The sequence below is a fragment of the Brachyistius frenatus genome, unplaced genomic scaffold (assembly GCF_029030835.1).
Source record: "Brachyistius frenatus isolate BFR_SWC_R1_liver_20210118 unplaced genomic scaffold, ASM2903083v1 Contig_33, whole genome shotgun sequence".
NCBI classification, from domain to species: Eukaryota; Metazoa; Chordata; class Actinopteri; family Embiotocidae; genus Brachyistius; species Brachyistius frenatus.
In genome coordinates this window covers 1,778,574-1,800,314 of record NW_027210632.1, presented here as the reverse complement: position 1 = coordinate 1,800,314, position 21,741 = coordinate 1,778,574, and the positions used below count along the sequence as shown (strand labels likewise).

The window sequence follows — 21,741 nt, the reverse complement described above, 5'->3', positions numbered from 1 at the left end:
ATGACAATGGTTTTATCACAGGAGTTGCTCCGGTAGCAGGCGGTTACAAACGTGTTAATACTGCAGTGCCTTTTTCAAACTACTAAGGTTGACATTTTACACATACCGGCAGTTTAAGATCTTTGCATGTATAGACAACATTTTTACATTTTAAGTTAATGTTTTAACTGCTTCTAACAATCCAATCATTACATATAATCACTACAAGTCGCTGGCCAGATGTTTGATTTCATATCTCGTCTTAAATGTTGAAGACTCTGTATTCTTTTCCTATAAATGAGCAGAAAAGACTTGAGCTGGTTACAAGTTCCAAAAGCACCCAAGTATTTCAAGGTAATATGTTCATATTTATCTGATGCCAAACAACGCTGCACTTTCGAAGTGTGTCTATAACGAGGACTTGGGTCAGGATGAGACTTTTCCAGACTCTTTGATGCCCACAAATGCATGAATCTGCCTGCACTTCTTTACCTTGCTCCTTTTATTTCTGCTCAGCCTTCCGAAATACTTGGTGCATGATGTCTTCACCTGCTTTTTAATCGCAACATTAAATCTTTAGTTCGGGATATAGTTTTACAGGTGACCTCTAAAATGTTGTACAGTGGGCTTGTATGAATGTTGTGTTTGAGTTGTGTCAATAAAAGTGTTCTGTAAATATATCTTTGTTCCACCAATTTCATTTGCTTGACTAATGATTAGCACGGTGCATACCAGTAATAAAACCCTGTTTTTTTTTATACTCTACTTGTAGACTTCTTTGCATGAACTGCCGCTACACTCAGATTCTGAAAATGCACACCAGATGAAGGTAATAACGTGCATTCGTATGTCCTGTTCGTTGAGCGTACTGAACAAAGTACAATGGAGAAATGAAAATCTCTTATAAAATGGTTACTTTGTGGTTGTCAGGAAAAGAAAATGTGTTTCACAAACCAAATAAGGTCGCAAGTTTTTATAAACTAGAACAAATGTTCAAGCACACAAAACGCCATTCAGTATCATATTTACAAAAGGCACTTACAGCTTGCAATTCAAGCAGTTTTCCACATTTCGTGCCTCTGAACCCACACACCACCCGGAGACGAAGGATTAGTGACCTTTTAGTGGCCGAACATTCTGGAGCATCTGTAGTTTTCTTGGCATGCAGATTAACAGGAGCGTGGAGACGGGGCGAAGAAGTAAAGGGCCAAAAGGATGAGGTAAACCACCACTAGAGCCGTGCCTGCAGACAAAATGGAGTGGATTATAGTAGAGCTATTATTTCAGCTTTAACCGTTTTTGACAACAGGAAATAAATCAGCCACAAATCATCATTCCATCCATCATTAATTAACATGGTTTAGATGAACAAGTTCAGATATGACTGTTTATATTACACTTTTTGCAAAAAAAAATGTGTTGATTCCCACAAAGTGTGATGTTTATTTCCGATGTTGGTAAGAAAAAAAACACTCAAAATGACTCACCCTGAAAATAGTCACATTTTCCATCCATGAAGATGTAGTTGACCAGAATGACACTAAAGATGCTGGCCCAAAGATGAATATCACTGAACACAAGCACAAAGCCAACATCCTGGGGGGAAAAAAAGGTTGCAAAGTCATTGTTGAAACAAATACCCCCCCACCCAAAAAAAAAAAATTACCTTACATAAAATGCATTGAAGAGGATGAGCAGTGGAATCTGAATCATGCAGACCTGCACAGCAATACAACTCCCCACTTCAAGGCTGCAAACAGATAAATCATACAAATTAAAATGTTAGTAACACTCTTCTTTAACACAGCCTGGTTTGACTAAACAAACACTTAAATGGATTCTTATGTTGCTCAAATACTTTATGGAAATGTTTCCGCTATGCGTGCTCGTCGTATTTTCCATTGTTCAAACTTATAGTAGGGCTTTTGCAATGTTCAGGTGCTTTGTAAAAGTAACCTTAAAATGATAACATAACAGCACAATGCATTCAAACCTTAAGCTGATGTTGTTTTGCAGAGCAAACTGGATCCCGTTGACAAGCTCCGGAATCTCTGGCACCATGGCCAACACTGTAACACCAATGAAGTACTGCAAGGCGAGAGGATACATCTCAGTTCAACAGCTCCTGCTATGCTAAACATCAACTCGTAAACAAAAGTTCCATAAAGCTTAGAATCAGAAATGTTCCTCTTCATAAATAATGCATTGTGAATACCTGAGAGATGGAGGAATGGGTCAGTATGGGCTCGATGTTCAAAGTGCTGAGATCAGCACAACACGCCATCAGCAGCGTGGCAACAATCAGCACTCCAAGAGCTCTCCAGCGTGACCAGTGGACAACATGATGACCTGCTGGTGACAAACACACTGTAAGCTTACCAACAGCTCTAAGTTTAATATCAAAGGCCTACCTTATTCAACAGCTGAACTGATATATATATATAAACTCAAATATATCAAACTCTTCTCCCACATTCAGTCTCCTCATTCTTACTTGATTTAGAGTTTTGGGATGTGCAAGCACAACTCCACCTCACTGCAAGGTAAACAGGTGTGTGAGTCCCATGCACATACTGGTTAATAAGGTAGGCAACAGGCAATGCATGCATAACAATCATTTCATGGTCCTTTAAACCAGAAGACTAAAGAACTGCATGCAGACAACACACCTGACGCGACGTGGCAGGTGGTAATAATGCTGCCATTAATACACGAGTTGTTGGCTAGTAGATGGCCAGTGGTGACCTCACCAGTGGGGCTGTAGGCGCTGGTGCCCTCCTGTGCATACTGACCATGTGCATTAGCCCCGTGGCCATCGCTGATATGGATATCATAGATGTGGGAATGAGTCTTCAGTGTGAAGATGAGACCAATCAGGTATGCAGCAGGAAGCAGGACAGCAATGGAGTACACTAGTGGCCTGGAAAACACAATTTTACATTCATAATTCACCAAAACACCACAGAGCTGGTTACACTAGAAAAGTTTGTCTAACGCGTGGACTTACTCAATATGGGAAAGAATCAATTGTGGGTCAGTTTGAGTCTGTTGGGGACAAAGAAGGGTGGCAAAAATTAAAATTATATAAGCTTTAAATATAGAACAAAAGACAATAGACACAGTTTTGCAGCTTTGTGACCCACAAAAACTGAATTTTCATGGTAGAAGTGATTAAATGCGTTCATCAAAAGAAATGAAACGGAGGAAAAAAGAATAAAAATGCACGAGTAAATCCCTGCAAGTCGATTCAAAGGGTCCTTACTGAAACCGAGTGAATTTCACATTTGTTCAAGGCTGGTTTCTTACTCGAGCTGATCTACAACAATAACACGCTCTGAAATTACATCAAGAAAAAGGGGAAGTCATGGGACCGTTAGAAGAGGCTGCCGCCCACCGTGTCGTAGTGACAGTCCTTGCAGATGAAGGGCACGCTGATGTTGCCTGGAACATTGGTGCAGCTTTCGCACACCAGATTACCGAAGGTCTTGGAGAAGAGGGTAGGAGCAAACACACCTGGAGACAATATTCAAGCATGAAGGTCAAGTTTAGAGGTTATGAATCGGCTGGTTGAGGAATTATTATACGTGGAACTGCCATCCTCACCTCCAATGGATATAAAGAGCAATGCCGAGCTCACGCCAGCTGAACGAACGTTAAATCGCTGCTCGCGGTGTTTAATGCCACCGATGATCATACAGATACCCTGTGCAGGTGACAAACGCAGACAGTCAGCGCGAGTCCTCCGTCAGACTCATTGTGAAAAGGATGCAGCCCAAGAATGCGTGCTTCATCAAAAAGGACCACGTTAACAAACGGGTAAATGTGTTTGTCTGTCCTCCTCGGAAACTTACAGGTATGAACAGGATGCACCCCAGCAGTGTTCCAGTGAGTGCAGCTTTGACAATCTCCTCGTAACATTTGGTGGCGGCGCGATGCCCCTGCAGCAGAGCTGTGATGTAGAACGTCATCTCCGTGATGGAGCCAAAAGTCGCATTCACCACCGCTCCCACAGCAAAGTTACTCTGTGCAGAAATGCTTTGGGGAATGTTCACGGATACCATTAAAAACAATCAAAACATGAACCACTATACGTAGTTACATGTTTCTAAAAAATATTCCTGGAGATTCAGTGGGCTTAAGTAGTTTTTTTTTTTTTTTTCCTTCCCATTCATCATGTCAGCACTTTACCTGGCTATCCCCATGCCAATATAGTAGGAGAGGGGAATGATGGAAGTGATGGCTGTGGCAAACTTGGTCTCTGCACTGAAGTACTTGTGATCATGGTCAGTATAGCCAATAATCAAAGTGATCAACACTAGGGGCAGCAGATCTGCAGGGAACATAGACTTAAGGAGAACAAACGCACAGCAGACAGATCAGCAGTAATTAAGGAGTTCACAATGTAAATACAATGCAAGGCATCCTGATTGATGCCTGTTTGAAATGTGAAATACAACTTGGCGGTCTCCTGCTTACCACTGCCTCACAATTGTATTTTTATTATGAGCCCGACTTCACCTCGAACAACCTAAAAAGGATACTTAGAGCGAAAATGTTGATTCCTTGGACAGTGTATTTGTAGTAATAAATACTGAAAGCTCGGTAACAGCATAAGATGACTCTGGTCTCACACCCAGGTGTCTGCAAGAGAGAACATGGAAGTTAAATATGATGTGATGAACCAATAAATGGTTCAAGTTTAAAGAATCAGTAAGAATCCATTATTAGTTCTAGTGGTGCCCGGCTTTGTAGATAGTTCAATCTTGTTGAAATGCATTTCTGATATGGTGTTCAAGGCAAATAAATATCCTGCCTTAATACCGACTTCATTTAACTGATTCAGAAAACAACCATGTACCTTTTCTGGTCTTTTGATCTGAAAATTCTCTGGTGCCATGAGGAGGACGGTGGTCAGTATGCGAGCGTTCATTTTGGCTATTGGGAGGGTGAAGACCAGCAGCCAGGAAAGCACACAGGCAAGTGAGTGGACCACAGCCAGGACAGGGTAACCGAGTAACAACCAAATATAAGTGCTGATGCGACACTGTAGAGCAGAGAAAGAAGCATGAATTACATATGTAATGTAAACTTTACATTGCAAAAAGTGATAAAGGTCATTCTGACTTTCCTACCCAGTACTTTGACGTTTTCCTAGTTGGCAGTTCTGGGACGGGGATCTCAGTAGCAATTGGGGAGGACACCAGGAGGGGTTCAGAGTCCTTGTCTCTGACAAGATCATCACTGTCCCTGACAAGATCATCACTGTCCGTGATTGGAGGAATGACCTCAAGCTTCGGAGGCCTCATAGTGGATCTACTAACTACATCATCGGTCTGAAAAAAAAACTAAATTGTAAATTTACTTTTGAAAAAAATATTCATCACAACTGTCCTGTAGAGGTGATAAAGAAGTTCCTGATTATTTAACCCAAAATAACAACCCCAGCTTCAGAGTATTTTAGAAGTTCCAAGACATTAATTGAAAAGATGGGACACTACAAATCATACTACCTTCTCTATCGACTTCCCAAACGGCCATATCAAGTACCACGCCATCCTAAAACAATTTTTACCTGAAAGCAAGCAACAACAAACTGGCATCATGTTTCACATTTAAGGAAAAATTAAATATACATTGAGTGATGGTGCGGTTTAAAGTATACGTACCATAAGGGGCACCAAAGATTGTTAGAAACATGAGAATACAGATGAGGATGTAGAATAATGATATCCACCATCCAAATAAAAATGTATAACTTAAGTTCCCAAAGGTGATCACCGAGCCTGAAAACATGGGAGAAATTAAGTACAGGTTAATATAACAACCCTTTATTTGTCTGTATGAGTATGTAGGTCGTGTTACACAGATTTAAAATACAAAGACCAAAAAAAAAAGACCTTCTTGAGGCTTAACAGTGACAAGGTCAGAGTACAGCTCTTTGATGACTTCTGATCTGTCTTCAATGGGCCTCTCTGTTACATTGCCCTTCCACTTTCTGAAGCCAAACTATGGAAGTAAAAAACAAAAAGAAGTCAGCACCAAACATTTGCAGCATAATTTAAAGCCCTTCAGTCATGCGGGTACCTCCTTCAGTGTCCCTTACGCCCCCAAGGAAGACTGCCACACATTTTGACAAACACTGTATTCACCATGAAAGCTGTTTAACAAATCCTTTCTACAGCTGCATTTTCAAAACACTTTTTTTTTTTTTTTTTTACCTCTTATGAGTAAAAGTGGCAAAAGTAGAGACTGATTAGGTGTATTTGGAGTGACATTGTTGTCTTGACCCACCTTGTAGTTGTTGGCCTCCCTGTGCGCCTCCACCTCATTCTCAACTCTGATCGTGGTCTTTGTCGTGCCTTCATGCCACCCCTCTTCTCCAAAGTGTGATGGAGTAGACCGGGCTGAGGTACCGTGTCCTCCTGTGCAGATCAGCGCCGTGAGAAAACTCTTCACGGCAAGAGTTGTCTCATCGTTTTCAGTTTATACCCATTTAAATTTGAACATCTCCCATGCTGGGAAAGGGAATATTGGTTATAGAACCAGCCATTTAGAGTCTTAAAGTCAAGTTAAGAGATCTGGTTGTTTAAATAATTCATTCTAGTTTCAGCTGACATCTTATTTACCTTTGTGGACAGCGAGTAAACATTTTGGTGGGTAGGGGCAGAAGTGGCGTGCAGAAGCATCTGGGGAAGGTGTCTCCACTCCACCTAGTTCAGGGTGCTGAGGCCCAACCCTTTCAGTTTGGGACTGTCGCTGTGGAAACCGGTGATGTTGTTCAGGTTCGACATAGCTCTCTGCATAAAGGAAATAAAAGGGAAAACAGAGTTACACATTTAAAAATGCGCAGCGTGTCATTTGTATTAAAGGTGTGGAGGTTGACGGATATCCAGGACTAACGCTGTCCAATGGAAATGTGCGTGACTAATAAAAACCTCCTGAGAGTCATGCAGTGTCCCCTCTAATCCAGGCGGTCAACTGCTGTCTGCCGAGACCGATCACATTATTAATGCATTGCAACACATACAGATAAGAAAACTTAGCTTACTTCACATCTTTGTGAATATACAAATTTGGTGGATCTGAATGTCTCCTAAATTCTGATTGATGTCCTGTAAAAAAAAAAATTGATAATTTAAAAAGTTAGATTTTGGAGGCAGATAGAGGGCAATAACTCACATTTGGTGATTAAGATATAATGCCTTTCAAATCCACAGAAAGCTAATGTTCATTGTTGTCTGTTACCTGTAGGGAACTTCTTTTTTTTTTTTTTTTTTAACCCACCACCAAAGTAGCATTGTGAGCAAACATTTGAGTTTTGATTAAAACAGCGCCCTAAATGATGCTTAAAATAATTCCTAAATTAAATAATTCCTTTGTGCATACATTTAAAAAAAAAAAAAATACAGATAAAACAAATACTTATTAGGAGATTGGAAGTTATAGTAAGCGTTTAAACTAGAAAAAAAAAAAGTTCAAATTTCAGCTGAAATGCAACACAGGTGACCTTAATGAGGAGACAAAACTAAACTTATGACGCAAAACTCAACACCTTTTTTATGTTTTATTTTTTTTAAAATTTGTATTTAAGCCGTCGCTAAGTATCAAACACAGGTGGGAACTTACTGAAAGGAAGTTGCAACGAGAGCAGGAGAGGCTGAACATTACATTACATTACATTTCATTTCATTTGAACATAGTTTGGGTCTCACCTATTGATTCAGCCGTGGACCTTTTCCGCAGGTTCTCCACATCACCCGGCATCGGTGAATAGCTCTGTGGGACGTTTTGTCCGTTTAACCCCCCCCCCAAGTGTTGGTACTCCTGTCTGACCGTCCAGCGGCTTCGTCCCTCCTTTTTATAAAGTCAAGCCGCGCAACGACCGCTGGTCACCGCTGCAGTCACGCAACAAGAGCGGGTGAGGGATGGAGTAGGGGAGTGTGGGAGGGGGGGCACACGGCGAGACTAATTATCTCGGTGAGCCTTTTATAAATACTTTCAATAGATATATAAATTGCATATCATATAACGGCTTTTAATAGAATATTAAGGAAATGTTCGCCAAAAAAAAAAAAAAAAAAACATTCGCGGAATTTTCAATAACGACTGTTCGCAAAGGTTCCCCGTGGAACGTTTGCGGAAAGTTCCCCACGGAATTATTTTTTTTGACCAGTTCATTAATTTCCCCTCTTTTTCAGCTGCTCTCTGTTGCAGTGGCAAGTCGCATCAAATGGAAGTGGCCCAAAGCTCAAGTATGCCACTTCAAAATTGTACGACAGCATATGTTAAATGTAAAGTTATTTACCAGAACTGGTGACCACAGGCAGAACAATCACAAATAAGTGTGGGATTACTTTTATTTACATATAAAAAAAACAAAAACAAAAAAAGTACAGCTGCACAGGAAAAGTGACAGTAAATGGTTTTTTGTTTTTTTTTACACAATAAACACAGAAAGCAACAGTACAGTAAATCTTCTGACAGCATACAAAAACAAATATTATTACATGTCAAGGCATACAAAGTAATTTAGATCAACATTAGCTATGCGCTTCATTTTTGTTGTCAAAAAGTCATCGCCTTGTTGAATTCATAGCAGTGTTGTGTCTACTATTAACATAAATAATCCACTCTCATACACATCTCTCATGAAATGCTGGACACAATCGACAAAACTTATTTGTGTTAGCTAAGACAGTTAATTCTATGGAGACATTTTGGTTACAGCACGAGTACAGTGGCAGATTTTTACAGAACACTGGACTCTTCCCTTTTTATTTATCATCTCAGCAGAAGAATTGAGTGATTTATTAATTTGTACAAATAATATCCATATTGAGAAATCTATAAACAGCCTATATACAGTACACACATTGAGAAACACATTTAGAAAGCGAGAGACTGCAAAATCTGAGCATCTTTTTCAGATTCGGAAAAAGATTCAGGGTAAAAAACTGCTGTGGTGCAGAATACATCATCCAATAGTTGTTGTTTTACTGGACTTAAGAGGACACAAATAGGTTATGAAGCCCAGTTTAAACTGAATATATAATAGATTAACAAAAGTAGACACAGAGCTGTAAAAGAAATAACCCTTTAAAAAAAAAAAATGCATTACTGTACAAGGAGAACGAAGAAAAAGATGGGCATTCTATTCAAATCAATACAGCATAACTGCAATACGTTTTTCTCAAAGCAAAAAAACTAACAAAGTGTTGAATTATTGCACCAGGCAACAGAGGGAATACAAACAAGTAATATTTACTTTAACTCTCAGCAACAGCAGCTGATTAATAAAATCATTTTAATATGTATTTGAGGATGTCAAAAGAAGATGAAAAGTAAGGACAACGTAATAATTTGAGTAAATCAGTTAAAATGATCACATTGTGAAGCTGTGAAACCAATGTGTTTGACTTAAAACCAATCTTCACTGTTCTTTCAGTACTTCCTGGCTTCTCTTTAAGATGCTTATTTGTGTATTACAAATTCCGTTTGACCATTTTGGGATTATTTCCGTGATGTTAGTATTAACATGGTGAAGGAGATAATGTTTAGTACCTAAAGTTAACTGTACATAAACAAAAGTAATTAGTGACTCTATAGTAGTAGAAAGAGAAAGCAATGTCTTAAAACATTGAAATATAATACAAGAGAAGACTTGGGTTAAACAGTATTTGAGAGTAATCTGTAGCTTTTTTTATCTGTACAGTATTCTGTCAGAGGTCGATTCTGCCCTAGGAGTGTTGAAATACTAATGACATAATCCGTCAACCAAATATTACAAATATGATTGACTTTAAAATAAATTTTTTTAGAATTTCTCAATTAAAAAAAAAAAAAAAAAGAACAAGAACAAGCAGACTGAGTCAATTAGTAATCCAACCTTGACAAGACACCATAAGACTACTACCCCGCTGTGTTACAGAGTGTAATGTTGTCACCAGCAGGTTTGAGCTGACACAAGTTAATGAATGTATTGGAGTTTCAGGTCAAAGATATGTGTTGTTTCAAGCCATGTACAGTTTAGCTGCCTTATTTGTTTTGTCATCACGGAGTTGCCTTTGAAATTTTACTGGACACAATAAAGTATAAAAAAATATTATTTTTTTTATTAACTTATTCACAACATAGATTTTTTTTTTCATTTCATCCCTTTCCTTTTTCTACAAAAACAAAACAACAAAAAATAAAAATGAAGCAAAAACTGACCAGCTTTGTTCCATCGTGTCCACCAGGCAGTGGGATTTCTGTGCATTTTAGTAAGAATCTGTGAAAGTATCCAGCACTTTTTCTAGCTTATTGCGTGTATCACAAACTGGTATGTTGGAGATATGACTTTAGAAGTCAGAGTCAGCATCTATAAGCTCCGCCTCCATTAAATTGGTCCTGGAGTGGATGGGTCCATAGCCGACACTCCGGCCTGTCGGTACTCGTGCCACATGGGCCATTCTCTCCGAAAGCCCGTTCGTGTGATCCCTCTGTCCAGGGTAGTGTGAAGATCGACTGGGCTGACAGTTGGAGGCAGAGGGGAGGATGCGCGGCCCGAGGCCCAGATCCTCTGGACAATCGTCGACGGTCAGAGGGTTGGACAGCAGGCTGTGGCCATAGCTGTTCCGGCTGTTCTGGTATTGCAGGTAGGGATACCTCTCCTCATAGGACAGACGGTGTGAGGGTTGGAAGTCCGGGTAAGAACCTGGCAGGACTTCCTCCTCCATCTGCTGTTGTTGCCTCTGCTGCTCCCGCAGATTGGCTACCAGGCTCGGATGATTGGGCAGTTTGGGCAGACGTGGCACCGAGCTGCGGCCGAACTCACGCTGGCGATAAGCCTGGTGGTCCACCACCTCCTCGACCGGACGCACCTCCTTCTTCCTCTTCTTCTTCTTCTTTTTCCTCTTAATCATCTCTGGTGAAATCTCTGCCTCCACCATCCACAGCCTGTTCCTCTCCTCTGGAGGGGGCACTGTGAAAAAATAACACAAAATAATGATTATTTTTTTTCAAAGGATGGAAGGGAAAATTTGAAAATTTGAAAAAAAGATTTCAGGAGATGAGGAAAAACAGAAAATTACTGCTTCGTATCAGTTAAGTTGCAGCTCACATCCATGATTTGCAAATAAATTCTGAAATGTGGATGCTTCACACACATCTTTAAAAAGACAGCATAGAAGATCTATACAATCAGCAAAGTTTCAAGGTGGACACCCCAGATCAGTGTCACTAATTCAGTATCTGACCAAACATGAAATACGGCCACACTCTCACCTTCTGTTCTTGAATTACGGGGTTGAATATTGGCCACAAAACTGATTTTGCAGATTGTGATGTCACAGTAAATTTGGGTGTAAATATCATAACTTCTGCATTTCATTTGATCACATATTTGCATGAAATGTTATCATAATTACCGTACGAATGCTTGAGTTATGACCACATGTTTTGTGAGGTCACAGTGACCTTTCACCATCAAATCATCAGTTCATCCTTGAGTCCAAGTGAACGTTCATGCCAAATTTAAACACATCTCCTTTAGGCGCTCCCGAGATATCGCACAGGATGTAACGTACGTACAGGCGAACAACCCCAAAACACAATCCCTCCGGTCACTGCTGTTGCCTGCGCAGAGGCATCCTGACAACGATGGAGTGGGTGACAAGGGAACATGTGGCTTGAAATGCTTTGTATCTCTGTTGCAGTAGGTGTAATGTCTGAATCATGGCCTCCAGATCTCACCTGGTGTACCAGTGGGAGTAACAGAAATGTCCTGAGGCAGGATGGCACCTCGCCTGGCCACAATCTTCGTCACATGCTGCGCCCACGCTGACGACATGTCATTGGATGGCTCATTTAGGTCAAAATTTATTCCAGCTACGAAAGAAAAAAACAAACAAATAAACCACAATGTTTTCATTTAGAGTCAGATAAGGACAGCTTTGAATCCAAAATAGTGCTGGCTGGCTGAAATACTGGAAATAAGCATGTCAGCCACAGCAACCTCAGTTTACATGAGTCATTCAGTTGTCAACTACAGACATAAGACACAGTTGCCTCTGACCAAGGAGCCTCTATCACACAAAAAGGCACATTTAATAAAAAAAATAACATGCAGTGGATTTTTTTGACATAATGTAACTGAACACAACACAACTCAGAGAGTTGTATCACCTAAATTACGAAAAACATAACTGATCAGTGACCTCTGATGGTAACTAGCCAAGCAGTTTTGTTTTATTGTACACACGTTTAATAACCCTTAATTAGCCAAGCCAACCCAATACAACAGACCTGCATGGCATTTTGTTTGTTTTGAAAAAAATTGTTTAAGGTTTCTTTCCAGAAAGTTTGAACTTAGAACTGCATTGTACCAAAGAAATAGCTCCTCCAACTAAATCCAAAATAACTTGAGATAAAATGTTTTCGTAGTCTGGGTGAAACAACCCTTTACTACATGGGTGAAATAGGGAGCATATTATGAATTATACGTATGCAATAATCACATTAACAAGAGGTGTGGACAATCTCAATAAGACACCTTGCAGTTTCAGTCCTTTACCACAAGATGGAAGTATGCAATCCAGACATGTCTGCTACTATTTCTCCATTTATTAGTCCATATAAAAAACACACTGCACTGTATTTCATCATGAATGATCAGTTTAAGCTTCCTCAGGAGTAATTATCTGAATGATTTTGAATGATTTCACTAAAACACTCACCCACTGGTCCATCATGAGATACAGTGTGCATGCTGAAGGACAGCTCCTTCTCTGGGTCTTTGTGGAGCTCCTTCCTCATTGCGAACGCCTTGGCAATCATCTTGCTCTTCTTTATCCTCTTAGGTTCATTGTCACTACGGCCAATAATCCTGTCAAGAGGGGCGTAAAGTATGTTAAAAAGCACAGGAGGAGTAACAAGCTGCAGATAAAATGTTCTTTCCTGTACTGTGAAAAAAAAAAAGTTGATCTATTTCATAATTATTTAGTTCTGATCCATAAATAACAAGAGACTTGGACCTAATGGTTAGAAATTTTCAAGAACCTGAAAGATCCCATATTTAACTCCAGCAGCTGCCATGTGACTTCAGACAAGATGCTTATATCCTACAAGTTCTCTCACTTTGTGTGGCTTTGGAAAACACTTGATAAGAAAGCCTTAAACCCAAACTGAAAACCGAAGCTGATTTTTATATATATTTTTTTTTTTTACAAATTCCAGTGAGTAAAATCCAAGTCACAGTGAGTCCTTTGTGAACACTTCTAAAACCAAGGAATAACACTGCAAACCAAAATGCACACACAGGGGACACACAGCAAGGCTAAATGTACGCCTCCATACTTTGAAATGATCAGGGTAAAATCCAAAATTTATGCAGACCTGTGGCTGAGAAACTCTGCTTACTTAGTACAAGTCCGGTTGCACGGAAAGAAGCCTTCTCCCACACTCTCATCATATCTTTAAAACCATATATGGATGTGGACGGGCATGTAGCCATGATGATGAACACAGGAAATGAGCGTAGACTGATATATATAGAGATTGGAAAGTAATATTTAAAGGGCAGAAACGACACAGTCCAATACAATGTTCACTTGATGTTTGCCTACTTGCACCAGGTGCGTTTCCAGATGAGGATGGTAGCTTTGGTCCAGACCCAGGTGCTCATGGCGATTCCCGTCCCAAACATGGAGAACAGGTTGATTTTCTCCACCATCAGGCTGGGACGGTTCTTGATGGTACACTCCGGGATCGGCTTGTTGGTCTGAGAGGCGATCGTCACGTTGGCTTCACACCTGTTGAACGTATCACAGAGCTGTGATCAGTCTGTGTCTCTGACAGTATGTGCCTCCCACACCTTCGAGCCATATGACTGAGGCACATTCAAAAGCTGGGTCCGGTAAATAAGAAGGTCCTTTTACATGTTAGGGTGGGAGAGAGTGGTTTACATTTTTGAGGCTAAATGAATTCCCATCCAGCCAGTGTCAACAGTGTGGGAAAATAGGGCTACATTCACTGCTGCACGCTGAGCGGTTGAACGGCGGTTTGGTGTCTCAACAGCATCAGTTTGTGGATTTCAATGTGGATGCAGAGGGTGACCTGAAGAGGTGGCTCTAATGGAAGTACTGAGTAGTATAGAAGCAAGCAGGTGTAAACCTTAAACCTTAAGTAACTGTGTGGGATTTGTGCCAAATAAAAACTTACAACACGTATTCTCTGAAGCTCCTTTCCCATTCAGCCTGGTTGAAGAAGTCATAAAAGTGGCAGCCGAAGGTGATGAAAACAAAGCCGAAAGCAAGGAATCCAAAAATACCTAATGTTAAGAAACAAAACAGCAAATTACATGACACATCCAACACAATTCATACAGTAGATGAAACGTTGACATGCCATAGAAGAAATATAACAATACATCTATTTGCACAGTCCAAATCTACAGTAGGGGCAAATAGCCATATGACCCTGTAAATGGATTTTTGAATGATTATAGTAGGTAAGACAATGCAGAGAAGATGTCCAGGATAAAAACACCTACTACATTGAAACTAAATGTAAATAAAGGGCCTTCATAGATTATAAAAAGCCTCCCAGCAAAGGTTAAACAGTGAGTGAAATTATTGTAGGATATTAGAGGGACTTGCTTTTCTTGCTTATTTTCACATTTCAAATTAATGTTAACAGGAATTTCCCCTCGGTGGGCATATCATATAGTTTCATCACATACTGTGTTTACATTCTTGGATCACTGTGTCCAACAACATCCTGCTACCAGGCAATTAAAGCATCTGATTTCTGTGAAAAACACATAGTTAAACTCAAGTTTTCACTCTGAAGAGGAAGGTTGCTGATGACTTACCAAGTCTCAGCATCGTCTCATTGATTTTGCTGGCTGCTTTCTCACTCAACAGTCCTGGGTGGTTACTCTTGATGGAAAATAATGTCATGACACCTAAACAAATGAGGAATGCACTCAAATCAATCAATGTCTGGGAGGTGGTCAACAAATATTTCAGGGGAACTTCTCGTGTATTACAATCATTTACTCTTGATGTACATGTTGAAATTTGAGCCATTTGATTTGATAAAACATGACCAAACTATTCTGCTGATGTAAATAAGTGAACTCACCCCGAATGAGGAAGTAGCCACCGACAACAAGCACCACTCCGATGGGTGCCAGCACAAACCCAGCGCGGTATTTGTAGTTCTTGTAGCCCACAAAGCAGATCCCACTCACTGAGTCTCCGTCCACCTTCATACCGCCAGACGTGACAAAAGACAAGAGATGTCAGAAAAGTGGCACTCGACACAACACAAAGTATGAGACTTTTTAAAGCAGACGGCCTCACACAGACCTCGGCGATAGCGAGGATGGCCACGGTGAGGATGAAGGGGATGGACCAGGTGACCATGTGGAAGTAGGAGGTTCGACCAGACAGCGGCTGTTGAGTGGTGCCCAGGGCTTTGAAGGATGTGTGCCAGGCATAGGTCAGCATGACAAACCATATCACACCCGACATAAGGGAGTAGTAGACGATGATAAAGATGGTGACGCATGACAGCGTTTCCGAAGACCTGCAGAGAGGGACATATGAGTGTTACTGGAAAAGAATCAGACTGAATGAAATTCGGTTTCATGGCCGATGGTTTTAACCTTTCCACTTACGAGGGCTCCCCCAGTCGCATGGTGTTGTCGCTTTTGCACACAATCTCTTCGCGCGCTCCATCCAGGAACTGGGCCAGCCAACCGATACTGCCAACAAAGAAGCAGGCGTTGATGTAGAAGAGAATGACAGCCGGGTAGCGGTTGGAGTTTTTCCAGTCAGCGAGAAATGTGGCCTGAAAACAGAAATTGCACAAGTGAGACAATGGTTGACACTCGTAACATCAAAATAATGGATCATGTATACCTAAAGACGTTAAACTGGATTGGAGGAAGTGGATTATATTCATGTCTCACCAGGGTGAAGAAGGTGCAGAGGAGGGTGATGGTGCCAAAGTAAGCGATGTAAGCGTGCATGTCATCGTGCTCCTCCTCAGTGAACAGGGGGTTGTCACACTGGATGCCGCAGCCCTCTACGTCTTTGTACCAACTCGACTGAATGTCCGTCTTCACCAAGGGAGCTTCACACTGGCCCGACGTGTTGAACTTCAGCTTCTGCACCTCGTTCTGCACACAAAGGGTGTAAAGAAAAAGGAGAACTTTTAATTGATTAGCCACCCCAGGTAACATGGAGTGATATATCAGCTTGTGTACAGTAAAGGTCAGGAAGTCGTTCTCAACACCTCCCTGCAGATATTACAGAATTTAAAGCTTCATGATGAAAAAAGAAGTGTTCGGTGGTTTTACTTACCCAGTTGGAATCAATTCTGCTTATTGACTAAACACTGAAAGGGCATTCCTGATGGACAGCCCAAAGTAATCAATTTCTAGTTTGACCCTCACCTCTGAATTTGTTGGAAACAGGCACAGAAAGGAGACTTTGTGCTACCACAGGACATTACATGACAGTGAAGCATACCGAACAGCCCAAGGGGAATTTGTCACATTTGAGGAAGCCGGGCCAGCCTCTCTCCTGATCCACGATGCTACACGGCCGACGTGTAGCCAGACACAGGCTCTGACTGGGCAGCTCGACACAGCCGTTCTCGCATTTGGGCATGTAGACGGCGCAGAGCAACGGTTGGATGACTGTCCAACAGCGAGGAGCGTTCCGCAAACCTGGGACAGAAAAACAGCATTAAAACTCCCAATAACATTCAAGTTACACATGAGATACAAGAATAAAGATTAGCACATCACTTGCTGCATTTATCAGACTGATGGTGGTGATGGTGATCATCATCGTGATCATATTTCCAAAAGTTAGGACAGGGATAAGAAAATAGATCATTTGTATAATCTATTTGTGTGATAGCAATTAATCGATCCATCAAGAAGCCAATGAACAGACAATTCGAACTAATCAGGAAAAAGGCCAAACATTTGCTGAGTCAAACTGCTCAAGTGAGCAGAATATTTTTCAGGGTTTGACTGCTGATCAGGAAAAACAAGTAATCTAAAGACATCACACGAACGATGATCAGCATTTTCGGACAATTTCTAGACAAACTGAGACAATAACCACCAGATTAATTGATAATAAAAATTAAACATGCAGCTGCTGCCATATTTCTGAACAGCTGTAAGTGTCTGTAAAAGACAGAAAGCAAAGATTGGAAAACGAATTTGAGAATATGAAATTAATTATAATACATCCCTGAGGATTCCAGGTCCAGCAGGACATTTTGTATCAGTGCAGTTGAAAACAATATTTCCCTGGACATTTTTTTATGTAACCCAAAGCAGATTTATAGCAAACAAAAGATGCTGTAAATTACACAGGAGCCATGTACAGTATATTATAACAAAATACACGAGGCTCTTGAAACAGTCTTTGAAAACTATATGGCCTGACAGCTCATTAGTGAGCTCTCATGAATGTGAGAGTGTTTGTTGCAGAATATCTAAAAACCTTTGAGTCTTAAATTGTTTCCTCACACACACCTTTGAAGATCTGTTTTGTTGCCTTTTATGGCTTTTAACCCTTCATTTCTTGTGAAGCTCTCCTCCATCCTCTGTCCCCTGAGCACTTGAGGCATTCTCATCACAGGCCATTATCATACCAGTGAACGTCTTAGCACATTAAAACCAGCATAATGAATATTTCTGTGTAGTGATATATAAAAAGCAGTATTTTATGAGATCAATCAATCTATTTATTATTAATGTGTAGATATATCATTTAATTGCTACTACAAATTTAAAGAAGGAAAGCCAAGTTCTTAAATATATTTGATGCCAAAAATAAACCAGAAGATTCAAACACCACTCCTAATGTATTAATGCTATTCATGATGAATTTATAACACGCTATTATTATGTATTATTCATACTATTTCTACAGGGATTCACAGGGCAGGATCGTATTGCAGTTCTATTCTCCTTTTGATATACTGGAAAATATTATATCTCACTACTGTTTTAAACTATAGGATGTTATTACATTATTGATAATAACATTTGATGAAGCATATTCAAGTTCTGATCCCGTTAAATCTTACCAGACCACATGGTCAACTTCTCAAAAGCCTCCTCCTGGGTGTTGGAGTCCTCCGCCAGGATCAGAGAAGTATGCGTGTAAGGTAAAGGCGATCCCAAACATGTGTTGTATTTAAGGGCCTCGCAAGTTGTGGTTTTCTTGCAGTTGTCCTCAAATATTGTCCCGTTTGGAGACAACACTGCCCCGGAACCTGAGAGACAGGCAGTCCAGACGCAAAGCAACCCGTAAAATCCAACAATGGGGCTCCAACCCTGGGAAGACATCTTGGGGAGGGAAGAGATTCAACTTTTTACAACCGAGATCACTTTGTGTTCTTGTGTTTTAGTAATCCAGTTTCCAAAGAAACCCGGAGGGCAAGTTTTCTTCATGAGACTTTGTTTCCAAACGCGGCATGATGAAGAAAAGCTGCAGGACGCTTCAAAGTTTTCTCGCAGTCCTCCCAAACTTTTTTACTCTGCACTTCTCGTCCGATCCTTGCTGGATCGGCCTGAATGCCTTCATTATCCAAACTCCCCGCAGCCACGAAAACTGTCCTCAAGTGGAGAAAAAGCGGACGATCACTTTAAAACCATATAAAGTATTCATTGGAGTCGTTTAGGCTGAATACGAAAAGGACATATGCGAGAAAGTTGAAGATTCGCCCTCCCCCACTTCCAAAAAAAACTTGCCATGAAAAAGTCGGGATCTCTGTAACAGGATCTCCAGCTCACATGCACCACCCCTTCTCCACAGCCTCCCCTTTTTTGATACAGGCAGAAAAATAAGATGATCACTTCTCCTGTTTCTGTACGCATCCCAAGAAGTGATTTGTCTCCGTGTGAAGTTTCTGATGAGAGCTTTCTGAGTCTTTGTTGTGCTCCTCTGAGTTGCAGCTCAATGTCTGGCTGGTTTTTTTTTTTTTTTTCTCTGGTATGCACATGGTGGGGGAGAGACAGAGCAACAAAACCTCCCTTCCCATCCCCCTCTGCAAGTGGAAGAATGTGCCTTATGGCAGCCCTTTTCCAAGTTTTCCAAGTCATCTCAAGGACCCCCACCAAAATAATACAGACCCCCATCTGACAGGTTTACTCTCATGTGAAAAGTTGTTTCTAGTTTGTGCTGAATCATGCACCCCCCCTCCCCCCCTATGATCCTATGTCCTCAGTGTCAACTTAAAGGGAGTGAAGATGACATGTTAGCAGTTTTATGAAGCCCCTTAAAGACCCCCGGGTGGTCCTCAGACCTTCCGAGAACTACCAAAAACAATACAAATGGACGATAATAAGGCCTCTTAGAAATATTTAAACTATGTGTACAAGAGCTGCATCGTTTACTTGCTCGGCAGAAAACTATTGAACTATTATTAAATATTTTGATAATCTATTTATCAATTGAAGTCAATTTTTTGGGGAAAAAACCCTCAGATTTTCTGATTCCAGCTTCCTAATTGTGATTTTTTTTTTTTTTTTGGTTCCTTTAGTCCTTCATGACAATAAACCAAATATGATTTGGTCGTGGGTTGTTGGTCGGGATAAAACAAGACATTTCTGGCAGCTCTGGTTGGCTTTGGTAAACACCAGCCAACATTTTTCACCATGGTTCACCGACATTTTAAAGACCAAACAACTGATCAACAGATAAATCAATAATGACAATAATTGCTAATTGCAGCCCTAATGTGCTCTCAAACTTGTATCTTACAAACTAATTCCACAAGGGTCTCACTGATGTACATTAAGATCTAACAGCCCCTCATTTAATGAGCTTTCCATCATCTTTGAATAAGATAAGGATTTGCAGGGTACAGCTAAGGAGGATTTTAATGAAATAAATACAAATGATAAACTGTACGCATTACAGCATTAAAACATTTTTTTTTTTTTAAATACAACTGTTAATGCAAAAGAAATCCAGACATCTGGTACCACTGCAGCCACAGGTGTTACATGTATTACACTGTAGATATGAGTATGAATAGGAAATATACATAAAAAAAAGCATTAGCAGTATTATTTTGAAATAATAACAAGATTACGAAAGAGGAGCAAGAGAGAGGAATATAGATGTGGCCTAATGTGCACTGATAGTGTTTGTTTCTAGGGACATTTATGAAGCCAAAAAGTAAAATCACTTCACCCCCTACAGAGACCAGAATGCACCCTTCTGTTAGACATTACATAAGACTGAATACTATACATCAAAAATACAATCAAACAAATGTAAGATGATTTAAAAAAAAGAAAAGAAAAAAAGTATCAATATTACTGGTTATCTGCCTTAAGATGATGATTGTGAGACTGTCTCAGCCTTTATCAATAATCATATATAATGAATTTACATGTTGTGACGTAAGGGTACATGGCAGTAAGTGCATGCGAGTGTCTGTGTGGGAGGGAGGTACATAGTTAATAACTCAAAACTACATTAAATTAGTCTCCTTTGGGACATATTCATAATAGCCCGAGCTTCCTCTCTCCTGGTTAAGGTGGCTGCATAAATCTGCTGCTAAAAAAATAAAAAATATGAACATACATACATGAAATACAAAAGTCATACAGTCACTTTATTTTACACTGATCAAATTTTGTTCACTTTGTGATTTTGAAAAGTAAAAAAAAATATGTAAAAAACAAGTTTTTAACAGGTCAAATCTTCACCACGCTGCTGTTGTTATTAGATTAATTGGAAAGTGCACTTGTGGTATTTGCATGACTGCTGATGCTTTGTTTCTCCTCTGGTGTTCAGGGAGTAAAACTGGGTTAACTCTGCTCTGTTCTGATCACGCGTGTGTGTGTATGTGTGTGTGTGTGTGTGTGTGTGTGTGTGTGTGTGTGTGTGTGTGTGTGTGTGTGTGTGTGTGTGTCTGGGCCTCCTTAAAACCCACAGCAACATGGCTGCCTGAGTGAGTCAGAGGGAAAAAAACCAGGGACCACACACAGAGCCCCTGGAGCCAAGGCCAACACACACACACACACACACACACACACACACACACACACACACACACACACACACACACACACACACACACACTACAATGAGACTCCTACAGAGCCGTGCACTTTGGTTTGAACTGTCACTTTTCCTTCAGTTTCTTCTACTAAATCATTAAATGTCACATCTCTATAAAGTGCTTTCACTCCTTTGTGCCATCAGATTTGCGACCCAGCAGATTGTGGTGTGTAACAAAATCAGTGTGTGGAGTTACTGCAGCTGTAAGCTAACACAGAAATGTCATGTTTAGATTAAAGACTTGCGTCACAGGTTGTGGTTACACATGCAGGCAGGACTGTTTCTGCTCCCAAAGATTACAGGCATCAGGTTTCAGGCTGAGAATCTCTCACAACTCAGGTTTTCATTCGCCAGGCAGACAAACAGGGTGGCGATAGAGAAGATGTGTCGGTTTATGCTTCTTCACAATTACATTCGACTTTTGGCAGGAGCTTCGCTGGGTAATGAGCGAACATCGTGCCAGTCGAATAGCAGCTCTTCCAGTTAAAAGAAACACAAGATTTCTGTCAAATTATTCCAGGAAAATAGATGGAATGCTGAAACTTACAGCTAAGGATGTATTTTACAGACGCAAAAAGCACTAAACTCTACAGTACTATAGGCAATTACACTATTTTTGTCCTCCTTTGGCTTCAATTAAAAACTGTTACAGAAGACAAACGTAAGAATAAGA

At 40.4% G+C, this 21,741-nt stretch overlaps 2 protein-coding genes across 2 annotated transcripts; both read right to left on the bottom strand.

Moving 5' to 3' along the window:
* Positions 1-955: 955 nt before the first annotated feature.
* On the bottom strand, positions 956-7,869 carry cax1 (cation/H+ exchanger protein 1). Its single transcript, XM_069700196.1, has 20 exons — positions 7,692-7,869; positions 6,606-6,776; positions 6,271-6,401; positions 5,877-5,985; positions 5,646-5,762; positions 5,490-5,551; positions 5,112-5,312; positions 4,838-5,023; positions 4,521-4,620; positions 4,168-4,309; positions 3,831-4,014; positions 3,583-3,682; positions 3,374-3,492; positions 2,987-3,024; positions 2,649-2,899; positions 2,195-2,328; positions 1,973-2,067; positions 1,651-1,729; positions 1,467-1,575; positions 956-1,222 (listed from the first exon to the last, which is right to left on the bottom strand). The coding sequence occupies exons 1-20, from the start codon at positions 7,741-7,743 to the stop codon at positions 1,149-1,151; spliced, it is 2,454 nt and encodes an 817-aa protein (XP_069556297.1). The 5' UTR covers positions 7,744-7,869; the 3' UTR covers positions 956-1,148.
* A 1,966-nt stretch (positions 7,870-9,835) lies between these two features.
* Positions 9,836-18,956, bottom strand: smo (smoothened, frizzled class receptor). Its single transcript, XM_069700315.1, has 12 exons — positions 18,079-18,956; positions 16,497-16,696; positions 15,935-16,144; positions 15,641-15,813; positions 15,330-15,549; positions 15,103-15,226; positions 14,831-14,923; positions 14,179-14,287; positions 13,584-13,769; positions 12,696-12,844; positions 11,713-11,847; positions 9,836-10,942 (listed from the first exon to the last, which is right to left on the bottom strand). The coding sequence occupies exons 1-12, from the start codon at positions 18,338-18,340 to the stop codon at positions 10,320-10,322; spliced, it is 2,484 nt and encodes an 827-aa protein (XP_069556416.1). The 5' UTR covers positions 18,341-18,956; the 3' UTR covers positions 9,836-10,319.
* Between the last annotated feature and the right edge of the window lie 2,785 nt (positions 18,957-21,741).